Below are 23,800 nucleotides of genomic sequence, written 5' to 3'. Positions count from 1 at the left end.
CTACGTATCTGACAAATAGTAAAAGCCCCATAGTCCAAAATAACTGCCTAACTGAAATGTCATACTGAGTGAAATTCCCACCATTAAAGTTACACTTTTAGGTCAAGGCAATATGGCCCAAAGTGTAAAGTTAAAATTCATATAACCTGGGAGGTAACACATTAGCCCATTAGTACTTTATCCAAGAATAGTTTCTTGGATTAGGCAGCCAAAGAGCAGGGTTTTGAAAGGATGGGGAGCAGGCAGGTTAATAATGACTCACATTTATATATCCTTGATGGTTTTCAAGGTACTTCCCTCCCAACAACCCTATGAGGTAGACTTTAATGTTGGTAAATGTAATTTGAGAGAACTGAGGGGAGTAAGAAAGGGAAAAAAATTGAATTGTGAGCTATAACCAAGGAAAGACAGACCCAGCTGGGGATTGAATGGAGGGAGGATTTGGGAGAGGGAGGGATTAATACCTCCTGAGGAGAAGAAAAAAGGAGGATACTCAAAGAAAAGTGGCAAAGCTCTGAAGATAAACTTCCTCTTTTGCCCAAGGCTGGCCTGGCTGACACTATAGATAAAACATACAAAGCACATGAAACACATCCCAGCTAAAAATCTTCCCAGACAGCGGAGAGCCAAGAGCTATCATCAATTCAGTCAAGAAACCAGCACTTCCTTTGGATGACTAGTACACACAGCCTGGGACTGGTGAGGCCTTAAGCTTTTGATCAAACTAAAGGTCTGTAAAATTATGGTACTTCCCTCCACCTACATATTATTCTTAACATCAAACAGAGTAAAGAGACTCCAATAAAAGATCTTGGTGTGCTGTCAATCCGTCAGCATCAAAGACTCACTCAACTAATGATCTGTGTAGTGAACTTGAAGAAGCCAGTTATATCCCTAACAGACAATGATCTAGTCCCTGATTTCTGGCACTGAGGGGAAGCTTATAGAAAGAATCTTCAAGCTGATGTACCCTTGAGATAAATTTTGATTCTTTTTGACCTCAGTTTCTAGTCCCATGTTATAGCTTGGTGGTATTTTTACTATTCACAGGTTGCCTGAGGTCATAAAAGAAATTTTACCAGTATTAGATAGGGGAGACATGACTAAAGAACCATTCCTGAGGGAAATGATCTGGGTTTTAATAGATTGCAAACTCAGTATGTCAATAGTATCACATGACAGAAAGGGGAAAGAATGTTCAGAACCAAGAAGGTAATAGATCTGTTACAATTAATTTATTAACAGTGTTCATTATTATTACTAATAATGGATATTTATATAGCAACTTGAGGTTTATAAAGTACTTTATCTCCATCACATCATTTGAGCCTCCCAGAACCCCTGGAAGAGTCACTAGCAGCTTAGGGAGCTCAACAAAGATCTGAAATAGAAGGGAACATCTAGCTTGTGGATGTAAGGAAGGAATATATTATTAGTGTGGAGAATCACTTGTGCAAAGACACAGAGGTAGGAGATAAAGCATTATGTCTGGGGAATTGTTACCAGCAAAATTTGACTATGAAAAAGATTTTATGAATGGGAAATAATATTAAGTAATTCTGATGTGGAAGAAAATGACTCACATGACCCTCAAGAACAGTTACCAAAACACAAAGAATACTCAAATAGCTTACCAGTTTCCTAATCATCTTGGAGTCTTTAGTATTCTCTCAACAAAGGACTAACATATGAGCACACAATCCAAGAAGAGTTACCCTCACTTGACTTCAAACAATGATCATCCACTATTATCTCATTAGGTTTATATCACACACTGTTTGAAGACTTCTCTGATAACTAATACCCTGTTACATTAGAAAAGACACTGATAATGTGGATACCATGACATGGTCATTCACCCTTGTAATCCTAGCTACCAGGGAAACTGAGGCTGGTGAATCTTGTGAGTTCAAGGGCTCTGAATTAATGTGGATTTTGACAATTGGATATAAACACTATGTTCAGCATCAATATGGCAAGCTCCCAAGAGTAGGGACCTAGCCTGTGCCTACAGGAGGAGTTAGTCACAGGAAGTTGAAAATGTATCATGTCCATGTACAACCTATATCATATTACCTGCTGTCTTAGGGAGGGTAGAAGAGTGGGAGGGCTGAAGAGAAGAATTGCAAAATGTCAGAAAATGATTATTTTCAATTGTATCAACATATTATTTGTGAAAAATAAAAATTAATGAAAATAAATGTAGCATGTCAATGTAACAATAACCAAAACAATAACCAATCATTAGTGGTATGGGGTCATGAGTAACCTCTGTACTTCCCCAGGGAGACATGAAGAGACTGATATAACAACAACAACCAAAAAAAAAAAAAGGAAGATGATGTAGAGAGCAGCAAATGAGGGTTACTAGCAGGTTAAAGGGCCACTGGTTGAAGGAATTAGGAATATTTAGAGTAGAGATAAAATGACTTAAGGAGGATGTAATAGCTTCAATTATTTTAAGCACTATGAAGTAGAAGACTAGATATTTTTCTGCTTAAATACAGATTGCTGAAATAGGAACAATGGATACAAGTTGGAGAGGGATATGTAAATTTTCAGAGAAGACTAGGAAGGAAATACTTCCTGATGGAAACTATTCCATTGGTTAATTATTCCTCAAATCTTTATTTTGGAGAAGGGTCCAGAACAGACATCATTATTCTGCAGACTTAGTTACTACATCCCAAGTCGGTACTTCTCTTTCTCCTCCCCATGCTGTTCAGCACCTGTTTTTCGTGTAGTATTTCCCCATTAGAATGTAAGCTCTTTGACGGCTTTCTTTTTTCATTATATTTGTATATTTGCTGCATAAAAGTGAATGGAACATAAGAAGTGCATAATATAAAAAGCTTTCACACAGTTGGAGTAAACATCTTAACTCACCAATGAGTTTGAAGGCTTTTAGTTACTCTCAACCTGGTTTAGACTATCTCCTGGGTGTGCCATAGCTTCTTGGAGCCACAGGTGAGAGCTGGATGCCAAATAGACACCAAAAGTGGATGAGCAGCCCTGGAAAGGTGAGCCTTCACACCAAGGATTCTAGTCCTCCTTGCACACCCCATACACCCTGACTCTCAATATTATTATTGAAGGGAGACAATAGAGCACAAAGACAGCAAAAAGATTTCCTCTACCCTACTTTTGGCTTAAATACTTCCTGACAGAAACTATCCCACAGTCTAGTTCTTCCTCAAACCTCTATTTTGGAGGATTCAGACCAGATATCCTCTTTCTCAAGACTTAGCTATTACTTCCCAAGCAGGTACTTCTCTTTCCCTCCCCATGCTGTTCAGCACTTGTTTTATGTGGAATATTTCCCCATTAGAATGTCAGCTCTCTGGAGGCAGAGACCACCTTTCTTTCTCATTATATATATATATATATATATATATATATATATATATATATATATATATATATATTTGTACATGAGGCACAAAGGCCTCAAGGAGATCTCCCCTACCCTACCATTTGCTTAAACCTGCAAAAGTGTCTTATTAAGTGCTTTGGAAATTTTCCAAAGATGGGTAAGAGTTTCAGGAAAAAATGCTGAAGTGTAAGTTAGATGTAAAAAACCTTAACCTGCTTCAGATTTTTTCTCTAATTCAGAATCAAGAATTGCTGTGCATATAAGTAGGAATGTGGCAACATAAAACATAAAAACCTCTGAATTTTGAAATAAGAATTCAACAAAACTTTTTTAAAAACCTGCTATGTGTTGGGAACTTAAAAACAAATTTTTAATACTCCCTGCCCTTAGGAGGCATACATTCTAACAAGTATAAACAATATGAACAAAAATAACTAAATGCAATTTAGATATGTAAACTAATCAAATAAGGCATTAATTTGTAGAAGGAAAGAATATTAACAAGTGGGTGGAGGAGGAACCATTAGGATGACACTATTGCTGCACTGAGGAGTAGTATCTGCATGGCCTTAGGCAAACTCTTCAACTTCTCAGATCTCAGATACCTCATCTATATGATGGTGATACAATATTTGCATTTTCTACCTCAGGGTCATATGTGAAATGATGTAAATAAAAAAGCTCTTCATAAAAATAAAAGGCTAACTATAAATAAGTGGTTACTGTGCCTGTTGTCATTGCTATTGTTATACTTTCTATTCAAAGGCTAAAGAAAGAGGAAGCTTGATCTTTCTGACCCCTGCCCCTTCTAACTGTTTGCAAATAAAGTATATGTGAAAATGTCTTTCAGGGCAATGTCCAAGCATGTTTTTGAGGTTTCCAAGATATCAGGAAAATATTTATCTTGTTATTTTTCTACTTTCTGTATTGATTTCTGTTCTGTCTTTGAAGAAGGACAAGAGCCTTTTCCCAGAGAAACTATATTGAATTTACTTGATAAATTTTCATATATGGGCATTGTTAAAATTAACAATTTATTGAGTATCTATTATCAATCAATAAACAACCATTTTAAGGAACCTATTATTATATGCTAGACACTATCCTAGGAGTTAGAGATACAAAAACAAAAAATGAAATAGTCCTTGCCCACAAGAAGGTTACATTCTTTTCAAGGGAGACAACATTTACATATATTCCATAGGTGTGTATGCACAAAATAGGTATGTGATAACTTTGGAAGAAAAGCACCAACAGACTTCCGGTTAAGATGGCGGCTTAGAGAAAGCTAAAGCTCAGATCTCCTGAAAACCCTTCCTGACCGATCTCAAACGATAAGCTCCTAAGGCGCCGAAATTCAAAACGATCAACAGCACAGACCCTGGGAACCCTCCTCCTGGACCTGGACCCGGTTCAAAAGGTACGGCTCCCCTTAAAAGCCAGAACCCGAGATCACTCGGACCTCAGGGGTAGGAGCGCAGAGTCCAAGGCTCCCGGAAGCCGCAGCCCGGCCCTCAGGGCCTTCTACAGTCCCGGTGAAAGTTACTGCCTGGGGCTTCTGCTGCAGAGAGCTGGTCTAAACAACAGCAACCCTCAGGGCGGGCAAGACAGCCTCACGGGCTGGATCCTGCTATCCAAGTCTCAGTGAAAGTCCTTGCCCGGAGCTTGGGAAAGCTGCAGCCCATCCCCCCGCAGGCCGACGAAACAGCCTCACGGCCAGCGATTCTGAAGGCAACTTCCGGAAAGCGAGCCGGGGGGAGAGTGTGGCCTCGTGGTCCGACCCTTCCATTCCAGTTCCAGTGAGGCATATTCAGTTTAACCCAGGGAAAGCCCATAGAACTATCTGCCCAGGACTAAAGCCTCTGAACACCAGAAAGAGACAAGAAAAACTAATCCTCCACATTCAGAAATGGCAAACTCCACAGAACCACAGAAGCCCCAAAATACCAAGAAAAATAAGAAGAAAGGGGCGACTTTGGACACATTCTATGGAGCCAAAATACAAAATACAGAGCAGACAGAAGATAATATAAAAGAAAATGCTCCAAAACCTTCCAAAGGAAATGGAAACTCTCCACAAACCTATGAAGAATTTGAATCAGAAATGACCAAAAAGATGGAAGCCTTCTGGGAGGAAAAGTTGGAAATAATGCAAAAGAAATTCACGCATCTACAAAACCAGTTTGACCAAACTGTAAAAGAAAACCAGGCTTTAAAGGCCAGAATCAGGCAGCTGGAAGACAACGATCATGTAAAAGAGCAAGAATCAATAAAGCAAAGCCAAAATACCAAGAAATTAGAAGAGAACATAAAATATCTCACCGACAAGGTGATAGATCTGGAAAATAGGGGGAGAAGGGATAATTTAAGAATAATTGGACTCCCAGATAAGCCAGAAATAAACACCAAACTGGACATGGTGATACAAGATATAATCAAAGAAAATTGCCCAGAGATTCTAGAACAAGGGGGCAATACAGCCACTGACAGAGCTCACAGAACACCTTCTAAACTAAACCCCCAAAAGACAACTCCCAGGAATGTAATTGCCAAATTCCAAAGCTATCAAACAAAAGAAAAAATCCTACAGGAAGCCAGAAAAAGACAATTTAGATATAAAGGAATGCCAATCAGGGTCACCCAAGACCTTGCAAGTTCTACTCTGAATGATCGTAAGGCATGGAACATGATCTTCAGAAAGGCAAGAGAGCTGGGTCTCCAACCAAGAATCAGCTACCCAGCAAAACTGACTATATACTTCCAAGGGAAAGTATGGGCATTCAACAAAATAGAAGACTTCCAACTTTTTGCAAAGAAAAGACCAGAGCTCTGTGGAAAGTTTGATACCGAAAATCAAAGAGCAAAGAATACCTGAAAAGGTAAATATTAAGGAAAGGGGAAAATGTTATCTTCTTCTTTTACTCAAACTCTCTTCTATAAGGACTACATTTATATCAACCTATGTATACTAACATGTGGGGAAAATGTAATGTATAAATAGGGGGTAAAGAAAGACCAAATAGAATAATCATTCTCACACAAAGATTCACATGGGAAGGGGAGGGGAAGAAAACTCCTATAAGGAGAGGAAGAGAGGGGGGGGGGTTACTTAAACCTCAATCTCAGGGAAATCAGCTCTGAGAGGGAAAAACATCCAGATCCATTGGGATCTTGAATTCTATCTTACCCAACAAGGGTAAGGAGAAGGGAAAACCAAGGGGGGGAGGGGGAGAGGGAGAACAAAAAGGGAGGGAAAGAGAGGGGGGAGGGGGAGGGAACAAAAAGGGAGGGACTAAAAAGGGAAACATCAAGGGAGGGGACAAGGGGGACTGTTTCAAAGTAAATCACTGGACTAAAAGGTAGAGCCGAAGAAGAAAAGGTTAGAATTAGGGAAGGCAATCAAAATGCCAGGGAGTCCACAAATGACAATCATAACTTTGAACGTGAATGGGATGAACTCACCCATAAAACGTAGACGAATAGCAGAATGGATTAGAATCCAAAACCCTACCATATGTTGTCTTCAAGAAACACACATGAGGCGGGTTGACACCCACAAGGTCAGAATTAAAGGATGGAGTAAGACCTTCTGGGCTTCAACTGATAGAAAGAAGGCAGGAGTGGTAATCATGATATCTGATAAAGCCAATGCAAAAATAGACCTGATCAAAAGGGATAGGGAAGGTAATTATATTTTGTTAAAAGGGACTATAGACAATGAGGAAATATCATTAATCAATATGTATGCACCAAATAATATAGCACCCAAATTTCTAATGGAGAAACTAGGAGAATTGAAGGAAGAAATAGACAGTAAAACCGTATTAGTGGGAGACTTGAACCAACCATTATCAAATTTAGATAAATCAAATAAAAAAATAAATAAGAAAGAGGTAAAAGAAGTGAATGAAATCTTAGAAAAATTAGAATTAATAGACATATGGAGAAAAATAAATAGGGATAAAAAGGAATACACCTTCTTCTCAGCACCACATGGCACATTCACAAAAATTGACCATACATTAGGTCACAGAAACATAGCACACAAATGCAGAAAAGCAGAAATAATGAATGCAGCCTTCTCAGATCACAAGGCAATAAAAATAATGATTAGTAATGGTACATGGAAAACCAAATCTAAAACCAATTGGAAATTAAACAATATGATACTCCAAAACCGTTTAGTTAAAGAAGAAATCATAGAAACAATTAATAATTTCATCGAGGAAAATGACAATGGCGAAACATCCTTCCAAACCTTTTGGGATGCAGCCAAAGCGGTAATCAGAGGTAAATTCATATCCCTGAATGCTTATATTAACAAACAAGGGAGAGCAGAGATCAATCAATTGGAAATGCAAATGAAAAAACTGGAAAGCGATCAAATTAAAAACCCCCAGCAGAAAACCAAATTAGAAATCCTAAAAATTAAGGGAGAAATTAATAAAATCGAAAGTGATAGAACTATTGATTTAATAAATGAGACAAGAAGCTGGTACTTTGAAAAAACAAACAAAATAGACAAGGTACTGGTCAATCTAGTTAAAAAAAGGAAGGAAGAAAAGCAAATTCACAGCATTAAAGATGAAAAGGGGGACAGCACCTCCAATGAGGAGGAAATTAAGGCAATCATTAGAAATTACTTTGCCCAATTATATGGCAATAAATACACCAATTTAGGAGAAATGGATGAATATATACAAAAATACAAACTGCCTAGACTAACATAAGAGGAAATAGAATTCCTAAATAATCCCATATCAGAAATTGAAATCCAACAAGCCATCAAAGAACTTCCTAAGAAAAAGTCCCCAGCGCCTGATGGATTCACCTGTGAATTCTATCAAACATTCAGAGAACAGTTAATCCCAATACTATACAAACTATTTGACATAATAAGCAAAGAGGGAGTTCTACCAAACTCCTTTTACGACACAAACATGGTACTGATTCCAAAACCAGGCAGGTCAAAAACAGAGAAAGAAAACTATAGGCCAATCTCCCTAATGAATATAGATGCAAAAATCTTAAATAGGATACTAGCAAAAAGACTCCAGCAAGTGATCAGAAAGATCATTCACCATGATCAAGTAGGATTCATACCAGGGATGCAGGGCTGGTTCAACATTAGGAAAACCATCCACATAATTGACCACATCAACAAGCAAACTAGCAAGAATCACATGATTATTTCAATAGATGCAGAAAAAGCCTTTGATAAAATACAACACCCATTCCTATTAAAAACACTAGAAAGCATAGGAATAGAAGGGTCATTCCTAAAAATAATAAACAGTATATATCTAAAACCAACAGCTAATATCATCTGCAATGGGGATAAACTAGATGCATTCCCAATAAGATCAGGAGTGAAACAAGGATGCCCATTATCACCTCTACTATTTGACATTGTACTAGAAACACTAGCAGTAGCAATTAGAGAAGATAAAGGAATTGAAGGCATCAAAATAGGCAAGGAGGAGACCAAGTTATCACTCTTTGCGGATGACATGATGGTCTACTTAAAGAATCCTAGAGATTCAACCAAAAAGCTAATTGAAATAATCAACAACTTTAGCAAAGTTGCAGGATACAAAATAAACCCACATAAATCATCAGCTTTTCTATATATCTCCAACACAGCTCAGCAGCAAGAACTAGAAAGAGAAATCCCATTCAAAATCACCTTAGACAAAATAAAATACCTAGGAATCTACCTCCCAAGACAAACACAGGAACTATATGAACACAACTACAAAACACTCGCCACACAACTAAAACTAGACTTGAACAAATGGAAAAACATTAACTGCTCATGGATAGGACGAGCCAATATAATAAAAATGACCATCCTACCCAAACTTATTTATCTATTTAGTGCCATACCCATTGAACTACCAAAATACTTCTTCACTGATTTAGAAAAAACCATAACAAAGTTCATTTGGAAGAACAAAAGATCAAGGATATCCAGGGAAATAATGAAAAAAAACACATATGATGGGGGCCTTGCAGTCCCTGACCTAAAACTATATTACAAAGCAGCAGTCATCAAAACAATTTGGTACTGGCTAAGAAACAGAAAGGAAGATCAGTGGAATAGACTGGGGGAAAGCGACCTCAGCAAGACAATATACGATAAACCCAAAGATCCCAGCTTTTGGGACAAAAATCCACTATTCGATAAAAACTGCTGGGAAAATTGGAAGACAGTGTGGGAGAGACTAGGAATAGATCAACACCTCACACCCTACACCAAGATAAATTCAAAATGGGTGAGTGACTTAAACATAAAGAAGGAAACCATAAGTAAATTGGGTAAACACAGAATAAATGTCAGACCTTTGGGAGGGGAAAGGCTTTAAAACCAAGCAAGATATAGAAAGAATCACAAAATGTAAAATAAATAATTTTGACTACATCAAACTAAAAAGCTTTTGTACAAACAAAACCAATATAACTAAAATCAGAAGGGAAACAACAAATTGGGAAAAAATCTTCATAGAAACCTCTGACAAAGGTTTAATTACTCATATTTATAAAGAGCTAAATCAATTGTACACAAAATCAAGCCATTCTCCAATTGATAAATGGGCAAGGGAAATAGATAGGCAGTTCTCAGATAAAGAAAGCAAAACTATTAACAAGCACATGAAGAAGTGTTCTACATCTCTTATAATCAGAGAGATGCAAATCAAAACAACTCTGAGGTATCACCTCACACCTAGCAGATTGGCTAACATAACAGCAAAGGAAAGTAATGAATGCTGGAGGGGATGCGGCAAAGTAGGGACATTAATTCATTGCTGGTGGAGCTGTGAACTGATCCAACCATTCTGGAGGGCAATTTGGAACTATGCCCAAAGGGTGCTAAAAGAATATCTACCCTTTGACCCAGCCATAGCACTGCTGGGTCTGTACCCCAAAGAGATAATGGACACAAAGACTTGTACAAAAATATTCATAGCTGCGCTCTTTGTGGTGGCCCAAAACTGGAAAATGAGGGGATGCCCATCAATTGGGGAATGGCTGAACAAACTGTGGTATATGTTGGTGATGGAGTACTATTGTGCTAAAAGGAATAATAAAGTGGAGAAGTTCCATGGAGACTGGAACAACCTCCAGGAAGTGATGCAGAGCGAGAGGAGCAGAACCAGGAGAACATTGTACACAGAGACAAACACACTGTGGTATCATCGAACGTAATGGACTTCTCCATTGGTGGTGGTGTAATGTCCCTGAACAACTTGCAGGGACCCAGGAGAAAAAAACACCATTCATAAGCAAAGGATAAACTATGGGAGTGGAAACACCGAGAAAAAGCAACTGCCTGAATACAGAGGTTGAGGGGACATGACAGAGGATAGACTCTAAATGAACACTCTAATGCAAATACTATCAACAAAGCAATGGGTTCAAATCAAGAAAACATGTAATGCCCAGTGGATTTACGCGTCGTCTTTGGGGGGGGGGGGAGGAAAAGAAAATGATCTATGTCCTTAACGAATAATGCTTGGAAATGACCAAATAAAATATATTAAAAAAAAAAGAAAGAAAGAAAAGCACCAACAGCTGGAGTAGGACATTAAAAAAATCATATTGCAATGATACATTAGTTGATACTGGTCAAATACTAGGAAGTCACCAAGACTGAAATGAAGAGGGATTGTACAGGCTATAGGAAAAAGAGATTTCTGATATAATTCGCTATCTGGGCTGAAAGTGGAATTTAGGTTGAAACTAAGGTTGAAAATCTGGTTTTCACCAGGTTTTCAATGAAAACAAGAAGGTCCAGAGAAAGGTTAGGTTTAGGGGAAGGGGGAGATACTAAAGTATTATGAATATTTGAAATGAGGGCTATAACAGAGTGAAGTAGGAAGAATGCTGAGCTTAGATTTAGAAGAGTTTTGTAACTGTAATTTTAACTGTGCCCTATAACTTTGGGTAAGATATTAAACCTTCTATACTTCAAATTCCTCATCTGTAAAATTAAAGCATAGGACTGGATGACCACTAAAGTTCCTTCTACCTCCAAATTTCTGTATTTCTAAGGTTTTAATCAATGTGAAGAAATGTATCAAGGTACAACTTAAGAACAGTCCCAATAAGAAGCTCAATCATGACCTAGGAAAAGAGAAAAATGATATATGCCTTTTCTAAAAATAAATTTTATTGATTTGTTTATATCTTTGTAGTTTCTACATCATTCCCCACCCCCATGACTCGACCTTCTCATCACAAAAAGCATATAATGAATAGTATTTTTTAAAAAGGAGAAGTAAATCAGCTTGGCCAAGTAAACCACTGAAAAAGTCAAAAAATATGCTCAATGCATATCTGTTGATAGCCACCAGAATAAAGGGGTGAATTGGAAATGTTCTGTCATCTCTTTTTTTACTCACATTTGAGCTTTATAATTTTGTTACCTTTATATATATGTGTGTGTGTGTGTGTATTTATGTATATATGTGTACTTAGAATGCTTTCAAATGCATAAAACACAGAAGATTACAAAGGAAGTCAATTATCATTGTCAAAATTAATTTTAACCGTTTTCAAAACAGGAATACAAATGAACAAAAAGTCAATCCATAAGTCCCAGATTAAGAATATGTGAAGGGCAGTTTAATTGACTCAGTGGATAGAGAAGAAGGCCAGAAATGAGAACTATGGGTTCAAATCTGGTCTCAAACATTTCCTATCAGTGTAACCCAGGCAAGTGACAACTCCAATTTCCTAACTCTTTCTTCTGTCTTAGAACCTATACTTGGTAGTGATTCTAAGACAAAAGGTAAGGGTTTAAAGCAAAAAGATGGTCATAACTGTGGTGGTGGAACTACTAAAAAGAGAACAATGAAAAGAAAGCAGGTGAATGAGATGTGGAAGAGGTAGAAATGACAAAATTTTACAACTGTTGGGATATGTAGGATGAAGAATAATAAGAACTGAGTATAACAATGAGGTTATGAACTTAGAAGATTAGTAAAGATCTCAGTAGAGATAGTAAAGTTCAAAAAAGGAGTAGACTTGGGTAGAGACATAACAATTCTGTTTTGGACATAGGAAAAATTAACTCATCCCTCTGAATTTCAGTTTACTCAATAGCAAAATGGAGATAATAGAAACACCCACTCATATGATTATCATAAAGAGCAAAAGAGATGAAGTATGAAAAGCATTTTACAAATCTTAATGACTTATGTGCAAGTTGTTGTTGTTGTCATCTTTAAGTATTCCTGAATGTCTAAGTCAACTTTATCAAGCCTTTATCATCACCAAATTAATGCACTAAAATGTGGTTCACCCTTACTAAAAAGACAGTCTATTCAGATAACCTCAAAATCTATGCCATTCACAATGAAAGGAGATTCCTCTAGCATAATACTAGAGGCTATTCTATCATAAAATGAGATCCTTTGTTTCTATACGACTTCTCAGGGTTAGTGAGGATCAGATGAAATAATAATTGTAAAGTACTTAGCACAGTACCTACCATATTTAGTTATGTATTACTCTATCAATTTTCTCTGTTGTACTGAGGATTATTATAGCAATTGAAAGAAGTCAATAAGAAGATCCAGGAAAGAGAGATACAGCAAGTTAAGACTATTGCAGCCCTATGGTCTTTACAGACTATCCCTAACTTATTCCTACATGTTATGTTACTAGATTTTACTAGAGGAGAGAGGAACTTTAACCTGGTGGGAGGCTGACTGATCTTAACCACTAGAAGCTCTGAAGAAGAGGGAAGTCCAAGCCTAAAGGGTCCCTTGTCATTGATTCATCTTCACCTAAGTCCTCACATCATCTTCATCTTTCTCCTCCTCATCTTCATTATCATCATTACCCTAACATTTAAATCACTTTTTTGTTGTTTGCTGAATGTTTTCCAAATGTTATCTCATTTTATCCTTTCAACAACTCTTGGAGTTAAGTGCTATTATTATACCCATTTTATAGATGAGAAAGTTGAAAGAATTAATATGACTTGTGAAAGGTTAGCTAGTTGGTGCCTGAGGTGCAAGTGTCTTTCTGCCTCAAGGTTTTGGGTCCCAAGTTCTCTATACTGCAGTTCTGTGCCTTTTTGAAAATCAGTATCATCTAGCATATGATGCATAATAAGTAATTGGAATTTGGTGAGTAATTCTCAATGAGCAAATTAATGAATCTGAGTCCTTTCTGATTGCACATAGACCTTCTATATTTGTTATTATATTTATAAAATATGATACTCCCAAGACTATCACAATATATTAAATGTGGTATAATTAGTGCATAGTATAATAGGATAATCATCTCCCTCCTTCTGGAGCTTATTCCTATCAATGAATCCCTTTTTTGTACATAATACACTAAACACTTTAAATCTTAGATGTAGATGAAATGATATCTAGCCATATTTCCTTCATTGTATACTTAGGCAGTAGATTTTTTTTAATTCAAGTGCAGGATGATGACTTTATTAGTTTTGATTTGATTTGATTTGATTCATTATTCTAGCTTATTTGATTGGAGGAGGGGTTATCTTAATTCTGTCATCCAATGTGTTACTATACTTTTCAGCTTTCCAACTCCAAATTTCATAAGTATACCATCTATGCTTTTCATCTAAGTCACCAATGAAAATGTTAAATATCATAGGACCAAGGACAGATCTCTAAGACTTCCGATGCAGTTCTCTATCCAATCTTGCATAAAGCCATTAGATGTCTGCTTTATTTAAGTTCAGCCATTCAACAAATTTGACATGTATATAAATATATTTATATATATATATAATACTATCAAGATATTGTCTTTTCATATTGTCCAGAGGAATAGCAGCATAAGAAACTTTGTCAAATACTTTGATAAAGATAACACAAGGTATTTCTAGATTATTTTCCATGTTCTATTAGTCTAGTGACTTCATTTTTTTAAAAAGAAAGTGTGGTGTGAGGGATTGGCCAGCAGCCCTCTCACAAGAGGAAAGATAGATAGAGGAAAGATAGGAGTTTATCTCTGGGGGAAACCAGGATCTGAAGCTGGCAGGGATGGCAAGAGAGAGAGCAGACATCCAATCATATATAAATCAAGCTCCACAGACTTAAGCTCCAGCCTTCCACTTCATAGATACATGAGACAGTGAGAAGACCACAACATAACATCACGGGCAACAGAAATAGGCTTAGAGATCAATAGAGACAAGCCACAGTCCTTAAACCTGTGCTATTAGCCCAGACTGTTACAGCTTAATGATAGGGTTTAGAGCAGTAGAGGTGAAAGACTGAGCATGGCCAGAGGCCTGTTCCATGAGAGAGAGAGAGATAATAGTAAGGAAGAAAGATGAGTGGGTAAAGCTGGGCTGGGCCTGTGGGCTCGTCTATTAATTGATTATCATATGCAAAGATACATACTACATAGTAATTAATGACATAGGGGATTATCATTGGTAGAAAGGTAAATTGTCATAAGATAAGGGCGGATCCTTCTTCAGCCTGGGGAGAACAAAGAAACCTACTTTCGCGCCCAAACTAGTTGGGATCAAAGTTCATTGCCTCACTGGCCATGTGCAGGACAGAGAATATGCTCTTCTCAGGCCTAACTTTATGGCTTAATTATCTGTCTTGAGTAAACACAGCTGTGGACTGCTACAGAAAGATAATGGCTCTCAATAATCATCCTTTTCCAAATTCTAATAAATTTTATCACAAGTATAATAGAGTCTATTTTTATGCTCACAGTCATGGTTTTTAAAATTTTTATAATATTTTATTTGATCATTCCCAAGCATTATTTGTTAAAGACAAAGATCATCTTTTCCTCTCCCCAAGCCCCATAGCCGACGCATGATTCCACTGGGTATCATATGTGTTCTTGATTTGAACCCATTGCCATGTTGTTAATATTTGCATTAGAGTTTCGTTTAGAGTCTCTCCTCTGTCATGTCCCCTCAACCGCTGGAGTCAGGCTGTTGCTTTTCCTCAGTGTTTCTACTCCCACAGTTTATCCTCTGCTTATGCATAGTGTTTTTTCTCCTAGATCCCTGCAAATTGTTCAGGGACATTACACCGCCACTAATGGAGAAGTCCATTACATTCGATTATACCACAGTGTATCAGTCTCTGTGTACAATGTTCTCCTGGTTCTGCTCCTCTCGCTCTGCATCACTTACTGGAGGTTGTTCCAGTCTCCATGGAATTCCTCCACTTTATTATTCCTTTTAGCACAATAGTATTCCATCACCAACATATACCACAATTTGCTTAGCCATTCCCCAATTGATGGGCATCCCCTCGTTTTCCAATTTTTGGCCACCACAAAGAGTGCAGCTATGAATATTTTTGTAGAAGTCATTTTCCTTATTATCTCTTTGGGGTACAGACCCATTAGTGCTATGGCTGGATCAAAGGGTGGACATTCTTTTGTTGCCCTTTGGGCATAGTTCCAAATTGCCCTCCAGAATGTTTGGATCAGTTCACAACTCCACCAGCAATGAATTAATGTCCCTACTTTGCCGCATCCCCTCCAGCATTCATTACTTTCCTTTCCTATCATGTTAGCCAATCTGCTAGGTGTGAGGTGATACCTCAGAGTTGTTTTGATTTACATCTCTCTGATTATAAGAGATTTAGAACACTTCTTCATGTGCTTATTAATAGTTTTGATTTCTTTATCTGAGAACTGCCTATCCATGTCCCTTGCCCATTTGTCAATTGGAGAATGGCTTGATTTTTTGTACTATTGATTTAGCTCTTTATAAATTTGAGTAATTAAAACTTTGTCAGAGGTTTCTATGAAGATTTTTTCCCAATTTGTTGTTTCCCTCCTGATTTTAGTTACATTGGTTTTGTTAGTACAAAAGCTTTTTAATTTGATGTAGTCAAAATTATTTATTTTACTTTTTGTGATTCTTTCTATGTCTTGCTTGGTTTTAAAGTCTTTCCCCTCCCAAAGGTCTGGCATGTATACTACTCTGTGTTTACCCAATTTACTTATGGTTTCCTTCTTTATGTTTAAGTCATTCACCCATTTTGGTTTTTCTAAATGAGTAAAGAACTATTTTGGGAGTTCAATGGGTATGGCACTTAATAGATTAATAAGTTTGGGTAGGATCGTCATTTTTATTATATTGGCTTGTCCTACACATGAGCAGTTAATGTTCTTCCAATTGCTCAAGTCTAGTTTTAGTTGTGTGGAGAGTGTTTTGTAGCTGTGTTCATATAGTTCCTGTGTTTGTCTTGGGAGATAGATTCCTACGTATTTTATTTTGTCTAAGGTGATTTTGAATGGGATTTCTCTTTCTAGTTTTTGCTGCTGAGCTGTGTTGGAGATATATAGAAATATTGATGACTTATGGGGGTTTATTTTGTATCCTGCAACTTTGCTAAAGTTGTTGATTATTTTGATTAGCTTTTTGGATGAATCTCTAGGATTCTTTAAGTAGACCATCATGTCATCTGCAAAGAGTGATAACTTGGTCTCCTCCTTGCCTATTTTGATGCCTTCAATTTCTTTTTCTTCTCTAATTGCTACTGCTAGTGTTTCTAGTACAATGTCAAATACTAGAGGTAATAATGGGCATCCTTGTTTCACTCCTGATCTTAATGGGAATGCATCAAGTTTATCCCCATTGCAGATGATATTAGCTGATGGTTTTAGATATATACTGTTTATTATTTTTAGGAATGGCTCTTCGATCCCTATGCATTCTAGTGTTTTTAGTAGGAATGGGTGCTGTATTTTATCAAAGGCTTTTTCTGAGTCTATTGAGATAATCATGTGGTTCTTGTTGGTTTGCTTGTTGATGTGGTCAATTATGTGGATGGTTTTCCTAATATTGAATCAGCCCTGCATCCCTGGTATGAATCCTACTTGATCATGGTGAATGATCCTTCTGATCACTTGCTGGAGTCTTTTTGCTAGTATCCTATTTAAGATTTTGCATCTATATTCATTAGGGAGATTGGTCTATAGTTTTCTTTCTCTGTTTTTGACCTGCCTGGTTTTGGAATCAGTAACATGTTTGTGTCATAAAAAGAGTTTGGTAGAACTCCCTCTTTGCTTATTATGTCAAATAGTTTGTATAGTATTGGGATTAACTGTTCTCTGAATGTTTGATAGAATTCACTGGTGAATCCATCAGGCCCTGGGGATTTTTTCTTAGGAAGTTCTTTGATGGCTTGTTGGATTTCATTTTATGATATGGGATTATTTAAGAATTCTATTTCTTCTTCTGTTAGTCTAGGCAGTTTGTATTTTTGTATATATTGATCCATATCACCTAAATTGGTGTATTTATTGCCATATAATTGGGCAAAGTAATTTTTGATTGCCTTAATTTCCTCTTCATTGGAGGTGCTGTCCCTCTTTTCATCTTTGATTCTGTTAATTTGCTTTTCTTCCTTCCTTTTTTAAATTAGATTGACCAGTACTTTGTCTATTTTGTTTGTTTTTTCAAAGTACCAGCTTCTAGTCTTATTTATTAAATCAATAGTTCTATCACTTTCGATTTTGTTAATTTCTCCCTTAATTTTTAGGATCTCTAGTTTGGTTTTCTACTGGGGGTTTTTAATTTGATCACTTTTGAGTTTTTTTATTTTCATTTCTAATTGATTGATATCTGGTCTCCCTAGTTTGTTAATATATGCACTCAGAGATATGAGTTTACCTCTGATTAACATTTTGGCTGCATCCCAAAATGTTTGAAAGGATGTCTCGCCATTGTCATTTTCCTCGATGAAATTATTAATTGTTTCTATGATTTCTTCTCTAACTAAATGATTTTGGAGTATCATAATGTTTAATTTCCATTTAGTTTTTGATTTGGTTTTCCATGTACCATTACTGATCATTATTTTTATTGCCTTGTGATCTGAGAAGGCTGCATTTATTATTTCTGCTTTTCTACATTTGTGTGCTCTGTTTCTGTGACCTAATGAATGGTCAATTTTTGTAAATGTGCCATGTGGTGCTGAGAAGAAGGTGTATTCCTATTTATCCCTATTTATTTTTCTCCATATGTCTATTAATTCTAATTATTCTAAGATTTCATTCACTTCTTTTACCTCTTTCTTATTTATTTTTTGATTTGATTTATCTAAATTTGATAATGGTTGGTTCAAGTCTCCCACTAATATGGTTTTGCTGTCTATTTCTTCCTTCAATTCTCCTAGTTTCTCCATTAGAAATTTGGCTGCTATATTATTTGGTGCATACATGTTGATTAGTGACATTTCCTCATTATCTAAAGTCCCTTTTAACAAAATATAATTACCTTCTCTATCCTTTTTGATCAGGTCTATTTTTGCTTTGGCTTATCAGATATCATGATTACCACTCCTGCCTTCTTTCTGTCAGTTGACGCCCAGAAGGTCTTACTCCATCCTTTAATTCTGACCTGGTGAGTGTCAACCCGCCTCATGTGTGTTTCTTGAAGACAACATATGGTAGGGTTTTGGATTCTAATCCATTCTGCTATTTGTCTATGTTTTATGGGTGAGTTCATCCCATTCACATTCAAAGTCATGACTGTCATTTGTGGACTCCCTGGCATTTTGATAACCTTCCCTAATTCTAACCTTTTTTTCCTTTGGCTCTAACTTTTAGTCCAGTGATTTACTTTAAATCAGTCCCCCTTATCTCCTCCCTTGATATGTTTCCTTTTTTAGTCCCTCCCATTTTGTTCCCTCCCCCACCCCCCTCTCTTTCCCTCCCCTTTTGTTTTCCCTCTCCCCCTCCCCCCCTTGGTTTTCCCTTCTCCCTACCCTTATTGGGTAAGATAGAATTCAAGATCCCATTGGATCTAGATGTTCTTCCCTCTCAGAGTTGATTTCTCTGAGAGTAAGGTTTAAGTTAAAACTCTCTTCCCCTCCTTCTTATAGGAGTTTTCTTCCCGTCCCCTTCCTGTGTGAATATTTCTGTGAGAATGATTATTCTATTTGGTCTTTCTTTTCCCCCTATTTACACATTACATTTTCCGCACATGTTAGTATACATAGATTGATATAAATGTAGTCCTTATAGAAGAGAGTTTGAGTAAAAGAAGAAGATAACATTTTTCTCCTTTTCCCTTTCCTTCATATTTACCTTTTCAGGTATTCCATGCTCTTTGATTTTCGATATCAAACTTTCCACAGAGCTCTGGTCTTTTCTTTGCAAATACTTGGAAATCTTCTATTTTGTTGAATGCCCTACTTTCCCTTGGAATTATATAGTCAGTTTTGCTGGATAGCTGATTCTTGGTTGAAGACCCAGCTCTCTTGCTTTTCTGAAGTTCGTGTTCCATGCCTTACGATCATTCAGAGTAGCACCTTCAAGATCTTGTGTGACCCTGATTGGGATTCCTTTATATCTAAATTGTCTTTTTCTGGCATCTTGCAGGATTTTTTCTTTTGTTTGAGAGTTTTGGAATTTGGCAATTACATTCCTGGGAGTTGTCTTTTGGGGGTTTAGTGTAGAGGGTATTCTGTGAGCTCTGTCAATGGCTATATTGCCCCCTTGTTCTAGAATCTCTGGGCAATTTTTTTAATTATATCTTGTATTACGATGTCGAGTTTGCTGTTTATTTCTGGCTTTTCTGGAAGTCCAATTATTCTTAAATTATCTCTTCTCCCTCAATTTTCCAAATCTGTCACCTTGTCAGTGAGATATTTTATGTTCTCTTCTAATTTCTTGGTCTTTTGGTTTTGCTTTATTAGTTCTTGTTTTAAGGCCTGGTTTTCCTTTTCACATTGGTCAAACTGGTTTTGTAGATGCGTAAATTTCTTTTGAATTATTTCCCACTTTTCCTCCCATAAGGCTTCCATCTTTTTGATCATTTCTGATTCAAATTCTTCATGGGTTTGTGGGGAGTTTCCATTTCCTTTGGAAGGTTTCAGAACCTTTGCTTGTGTTTCCTCTTCTGTCTCCTCTGTGTTTTGTATTTTTGCTCCATAAATTGTGTCCAAAGTTGCCCCCTTCTTCTTGTTTTTTTTTTTTTTTGGAATTTGGGGGCTTTTGTGCTTCAGTGTAGTTTGCCATCTCTATCTGAGTGGGGAGATTAGCTTTTCTTATCTCTGTCTGATATTCAGAGGTTTTAGCCCCAGCAGATTGTCCTTTCTATGAAGTTGTTGTTCTGTCTTCTGGGGGAAGCCAGGAATTGCTGGTGTGTCCTTAGGTTGAATTGAGTGTGCCCTGAGGCAGGGACCTGAGACTCGGATGGAGGGATCCAGCCAGGGGGTTACAAGCTCCCTCTGTCTCTCTGTTTCTCTGCTGTCTGGGTGCCCCCTCGACTGGGTCAGGTTGTTTTCAGGAAGCGGCCTTCAGAATAGCTGGCCCTGGGGTCCTTTTGCTGGCTCTTAAGTTCCTGCTGTTGCCTCAGATTCAGAGCTCTGGGTTGGGGGGTATGGGACCTGGGAACTTCCTTCTGCCTACCCCTTAGATCTGAGTGATCTCGGGTTCTGGCTTTTGGGGGGGGGCGTACCTTTTGATCCAGGTCCAGGAGGAGGATTCCCAGGGTCTATGCTGTTGATCGTTTTGAATTTCGGTGCCCTAGGAGCATTCAGTTTGAGATCGGTAAGGAAGGGTTTCAGGAGATCTGAACTTTAGCTTTCTCTAAGCCGCCATCTTGACAGGAAGTAAACCAAAGTCATGTTTTGATACCATATTATCAACATAATTATTATCAATAAAGAATATCACAACATAGGAGTTTCAATCTTCATCTAAGTCTACTTGGATACTAAATCCATTTCCCATGTCATGAGTGCCAAGGTTCATAGTTTTTTCAGAATTTCTACTACTTTATTTATTGAACCCAGAATCAAGTTTACAGCATTTTTTCTTCTCTAAAGGGAGTAGCAGTGGTGAGCAAATCACATCAAATCACATTCAAATTACACACTGTTTAGAACTCCTCAGTTTAGATCAGGCCTATGTGAAGGAAACTTCCAAAGTTTGTGAGAACAATAAATAATAGCCACTTGGTAGAAGTTTTGTTTTTATTGTATATTATATTCTATGTGCTTTGTACTTTTCTTTTGCTTATGGAGTCTGTGTTTTTATAAGAAGAAGAATTTGTGATATCAAGGTCCCTTTTTTGTGTTCCTTGAAATGTAATAAATAAAGGAATGAAACTGGGCTTTGATGGTGAGAGAAAATGGAGAACTAGCTTCTACTTAGACTGTTCAAGAAATCTACAACCTTTATTTTTTTTCAGATTTTTCAAATAATTTTAATTCTTAAAGATTATAATTGTATATAAATTTCACAACTCATTCATGAGCAAAGCCAGTCAATAACAAAGTACCATGTAAGTGCCACACAAAACAAAATCATGAAAACAGAATTAGGCACTTTTAAAAATCAAATATCTTAATTACAAATGAAGTAATCCAATACTGTGCTGAATGCTAGAATGGACTTTTCTGTTCATGAATATTTACAAACTTCTAAAATGGCTGCCCAGTTTTATAAAAATACAAATGCTCATTAATTATTATGACAAATCTTTAAAGCTACTTTTCTAAATGCTGAGGAAACAAGAAAAGCATATGTATGAACATTGGCAGTCCAGACAATACTGACCCGAGATCATCATCTTTTCAACAACAACAACAAAAAATTAAGCAGAATTAAGAGAAACCTTCCTATACTTTGCCCAGAAACTGCAAGGCTTTATCACGTTTTTTTTTCCCTTTTCTAACAAATCAGTAGTAGTCTATACGTTCCTGGATTTTTTGAACAAATGTTCTCTCTTGAACAAACAAATTTACTCTCCTATATAAAACCTTTTAGATGTTCCAGAACCAGTTTCCAAGAATGTAAGCCCAATGAAATCCTTCTATAACACTTTTTCTCAACAGTTTCTCAGCAATATATTGAAAGAAAGGGGTATCTAGCATTAAGAATTTCACTTAATTAAGTCAATAAAGTCTTAATGGTTCATGTGAACAAAACCCTCTAACACATCTTTTTTCCTAACCACAAAAAAGCCTAACCGTCATGAAAGATTTCTAGTTCTTTTTAGGACAGGAAAAGTATACTTTTAACAGTGATGATCTTGTTTTTACTTATTTATAATGGAGGAACGTCCACAATGGACAAGTGACCTGTCAATTTTAAACAGATAAGAGAATTATAAATATGTCACAGTTTAAAGTGATTTTATGTTAAGTATTAACTTTCCTGTGACTAAAAACAACTCAAACTTAATAAGTAAACTTCCATCTTTACACTGAAGTCTTTTAAACATCATAATCCCTGATGACTCACCTAACCCCAACTGAGAATTTCACAGAAATAAATGTAATCAGCTTCCCAATCCTCCCAATCCTCAAGTTACTGTAAAAATGCTGATGTCTTCCTAATTGCTCCTCTCAAAGTTCCATTAATATGTTTGTCATAGATCATCTTTCTGTCTTGAGGATTGATTGTCTTCTTTAAAGAACCTAGTTTTATCTCCCCTTTTCTTGTTTTCTGGCTTCCTTTTATTTTTAAATTTACTTCCTCCTTTGCCAGGGTATACCTGCCCCTCCACAGTTACATCAGTACATCTCTCTTGGCTTATCAAAATGTCTTTGATCTCCCAAGCATAGCTGCCATCTTGAAGCATGAAGATAGCACAATCTCACCCAACAATAAACCTTTGAACATCATAGTTGGCATTGAAAAGACTCCCCTGCCACAAGCTGGTTATTTCTTCAGTCTCCTTTTCTGTGGAATTTCCTGACACCGTTGCAAACATCATAAGGGTTTTTCCCTTTTTTGTCATTTTCAATATGCTCTCTGGTTTGCCTGGATCAATTTGAGAGAAATCTATTGGTGGTGAAGGTCTTTCATGTTCTGGAAGGTCCCCTTCTTCTATGTCATCATCTTTCTCCCATTGCTCCAGAAGCCGTGCCATGTCCGCATCATTGTAATCGTGAATGTCCTTCTTCTTTCGAGGAGGATGAGGCTGGGCCATGGCCTTCATGTCCTCGTCCTCAGAGACCAGGCAGAACAGCAGATCAGAAGTAAAGAACAATGCCAGCGCCAAGCACTGCCACCTGAAGGCCACCATCTTCTGGGAGGACTCTACCACCTTTAATAAAAAAAAATCAGCTCCATTTTATAGACAGAGTTGAGGAATAGGAGATTACTGTTTTCCTATAATGAGGGCCTGTTCATAAATGTTTATCATCTCTTGGAGAAAAAAAGACATAGAAGCCTGATGCACTTTAAGTTTAGTCTAGTCAATCAACAAAACAATAAATCAAACCCTGATTTTGATTGCTTGCTGATATTTTAGGTGTAAATTCTTATATTAAAAATTTGAGAACAGGTCTAAAAGTCAGGACAAGATGGCTCCAGCCCAGTAAGACCTAAACCGTAGAGAACACCTCTGCAACACCAGTGCACTAGCAGATCACACAGAAGGTGAGCATAAGATCATCCTAGTGAATGGCAAACAACACTACCTAATGGTGA

At 37.0% G+C, this 23,800-nt stretch overlaps 1 protein-coding gene across 1 annotated transcript; it reads right to left on the bottom strand.

Moving 5' to 3' along the window:
• Positions 1-21,616: 21,616 nt before the first annotated feature.
• LOC103097330 (LRP chaperone MESD-like) lies at positions 21,617-23,402 on the bottom strand. Its single transcript, XM_056810589.1, has one exon. The coding sequence runs from the start codon at positions 23,391-23,393 to the stop codon at positions 22,962-22,964; it is 432 nt and encodes a 143-aa protein (XP_056666567.1). The 5' UTR covers positions 23,394-23,402; the 3' UTR covers positions 21,617-22,961.
• Positions 23,403-23,800: the final 398 nt, after the last annotated feature.

The sequence above is a fragment of the Monodelphis domestica genome, chromosome 1, assembly GCF_027887165.1.
Source record: "Monodelphis domestica isolate mMonDom1 chromosome 1, mMonDom1.pri, whole genome shotgun sequence".
NCBI classification, from domain to species: Eukaryota; Metazoa; Chordata; class Mammalia; order Didelphimorphia; family Didelphidae; genus Monodelphis; species Monodelphis domestica.
Note: the sequence above shows the minus strand (reverse complement) of the source record. Positions and strands in the feature narration are given on the sequence as shown.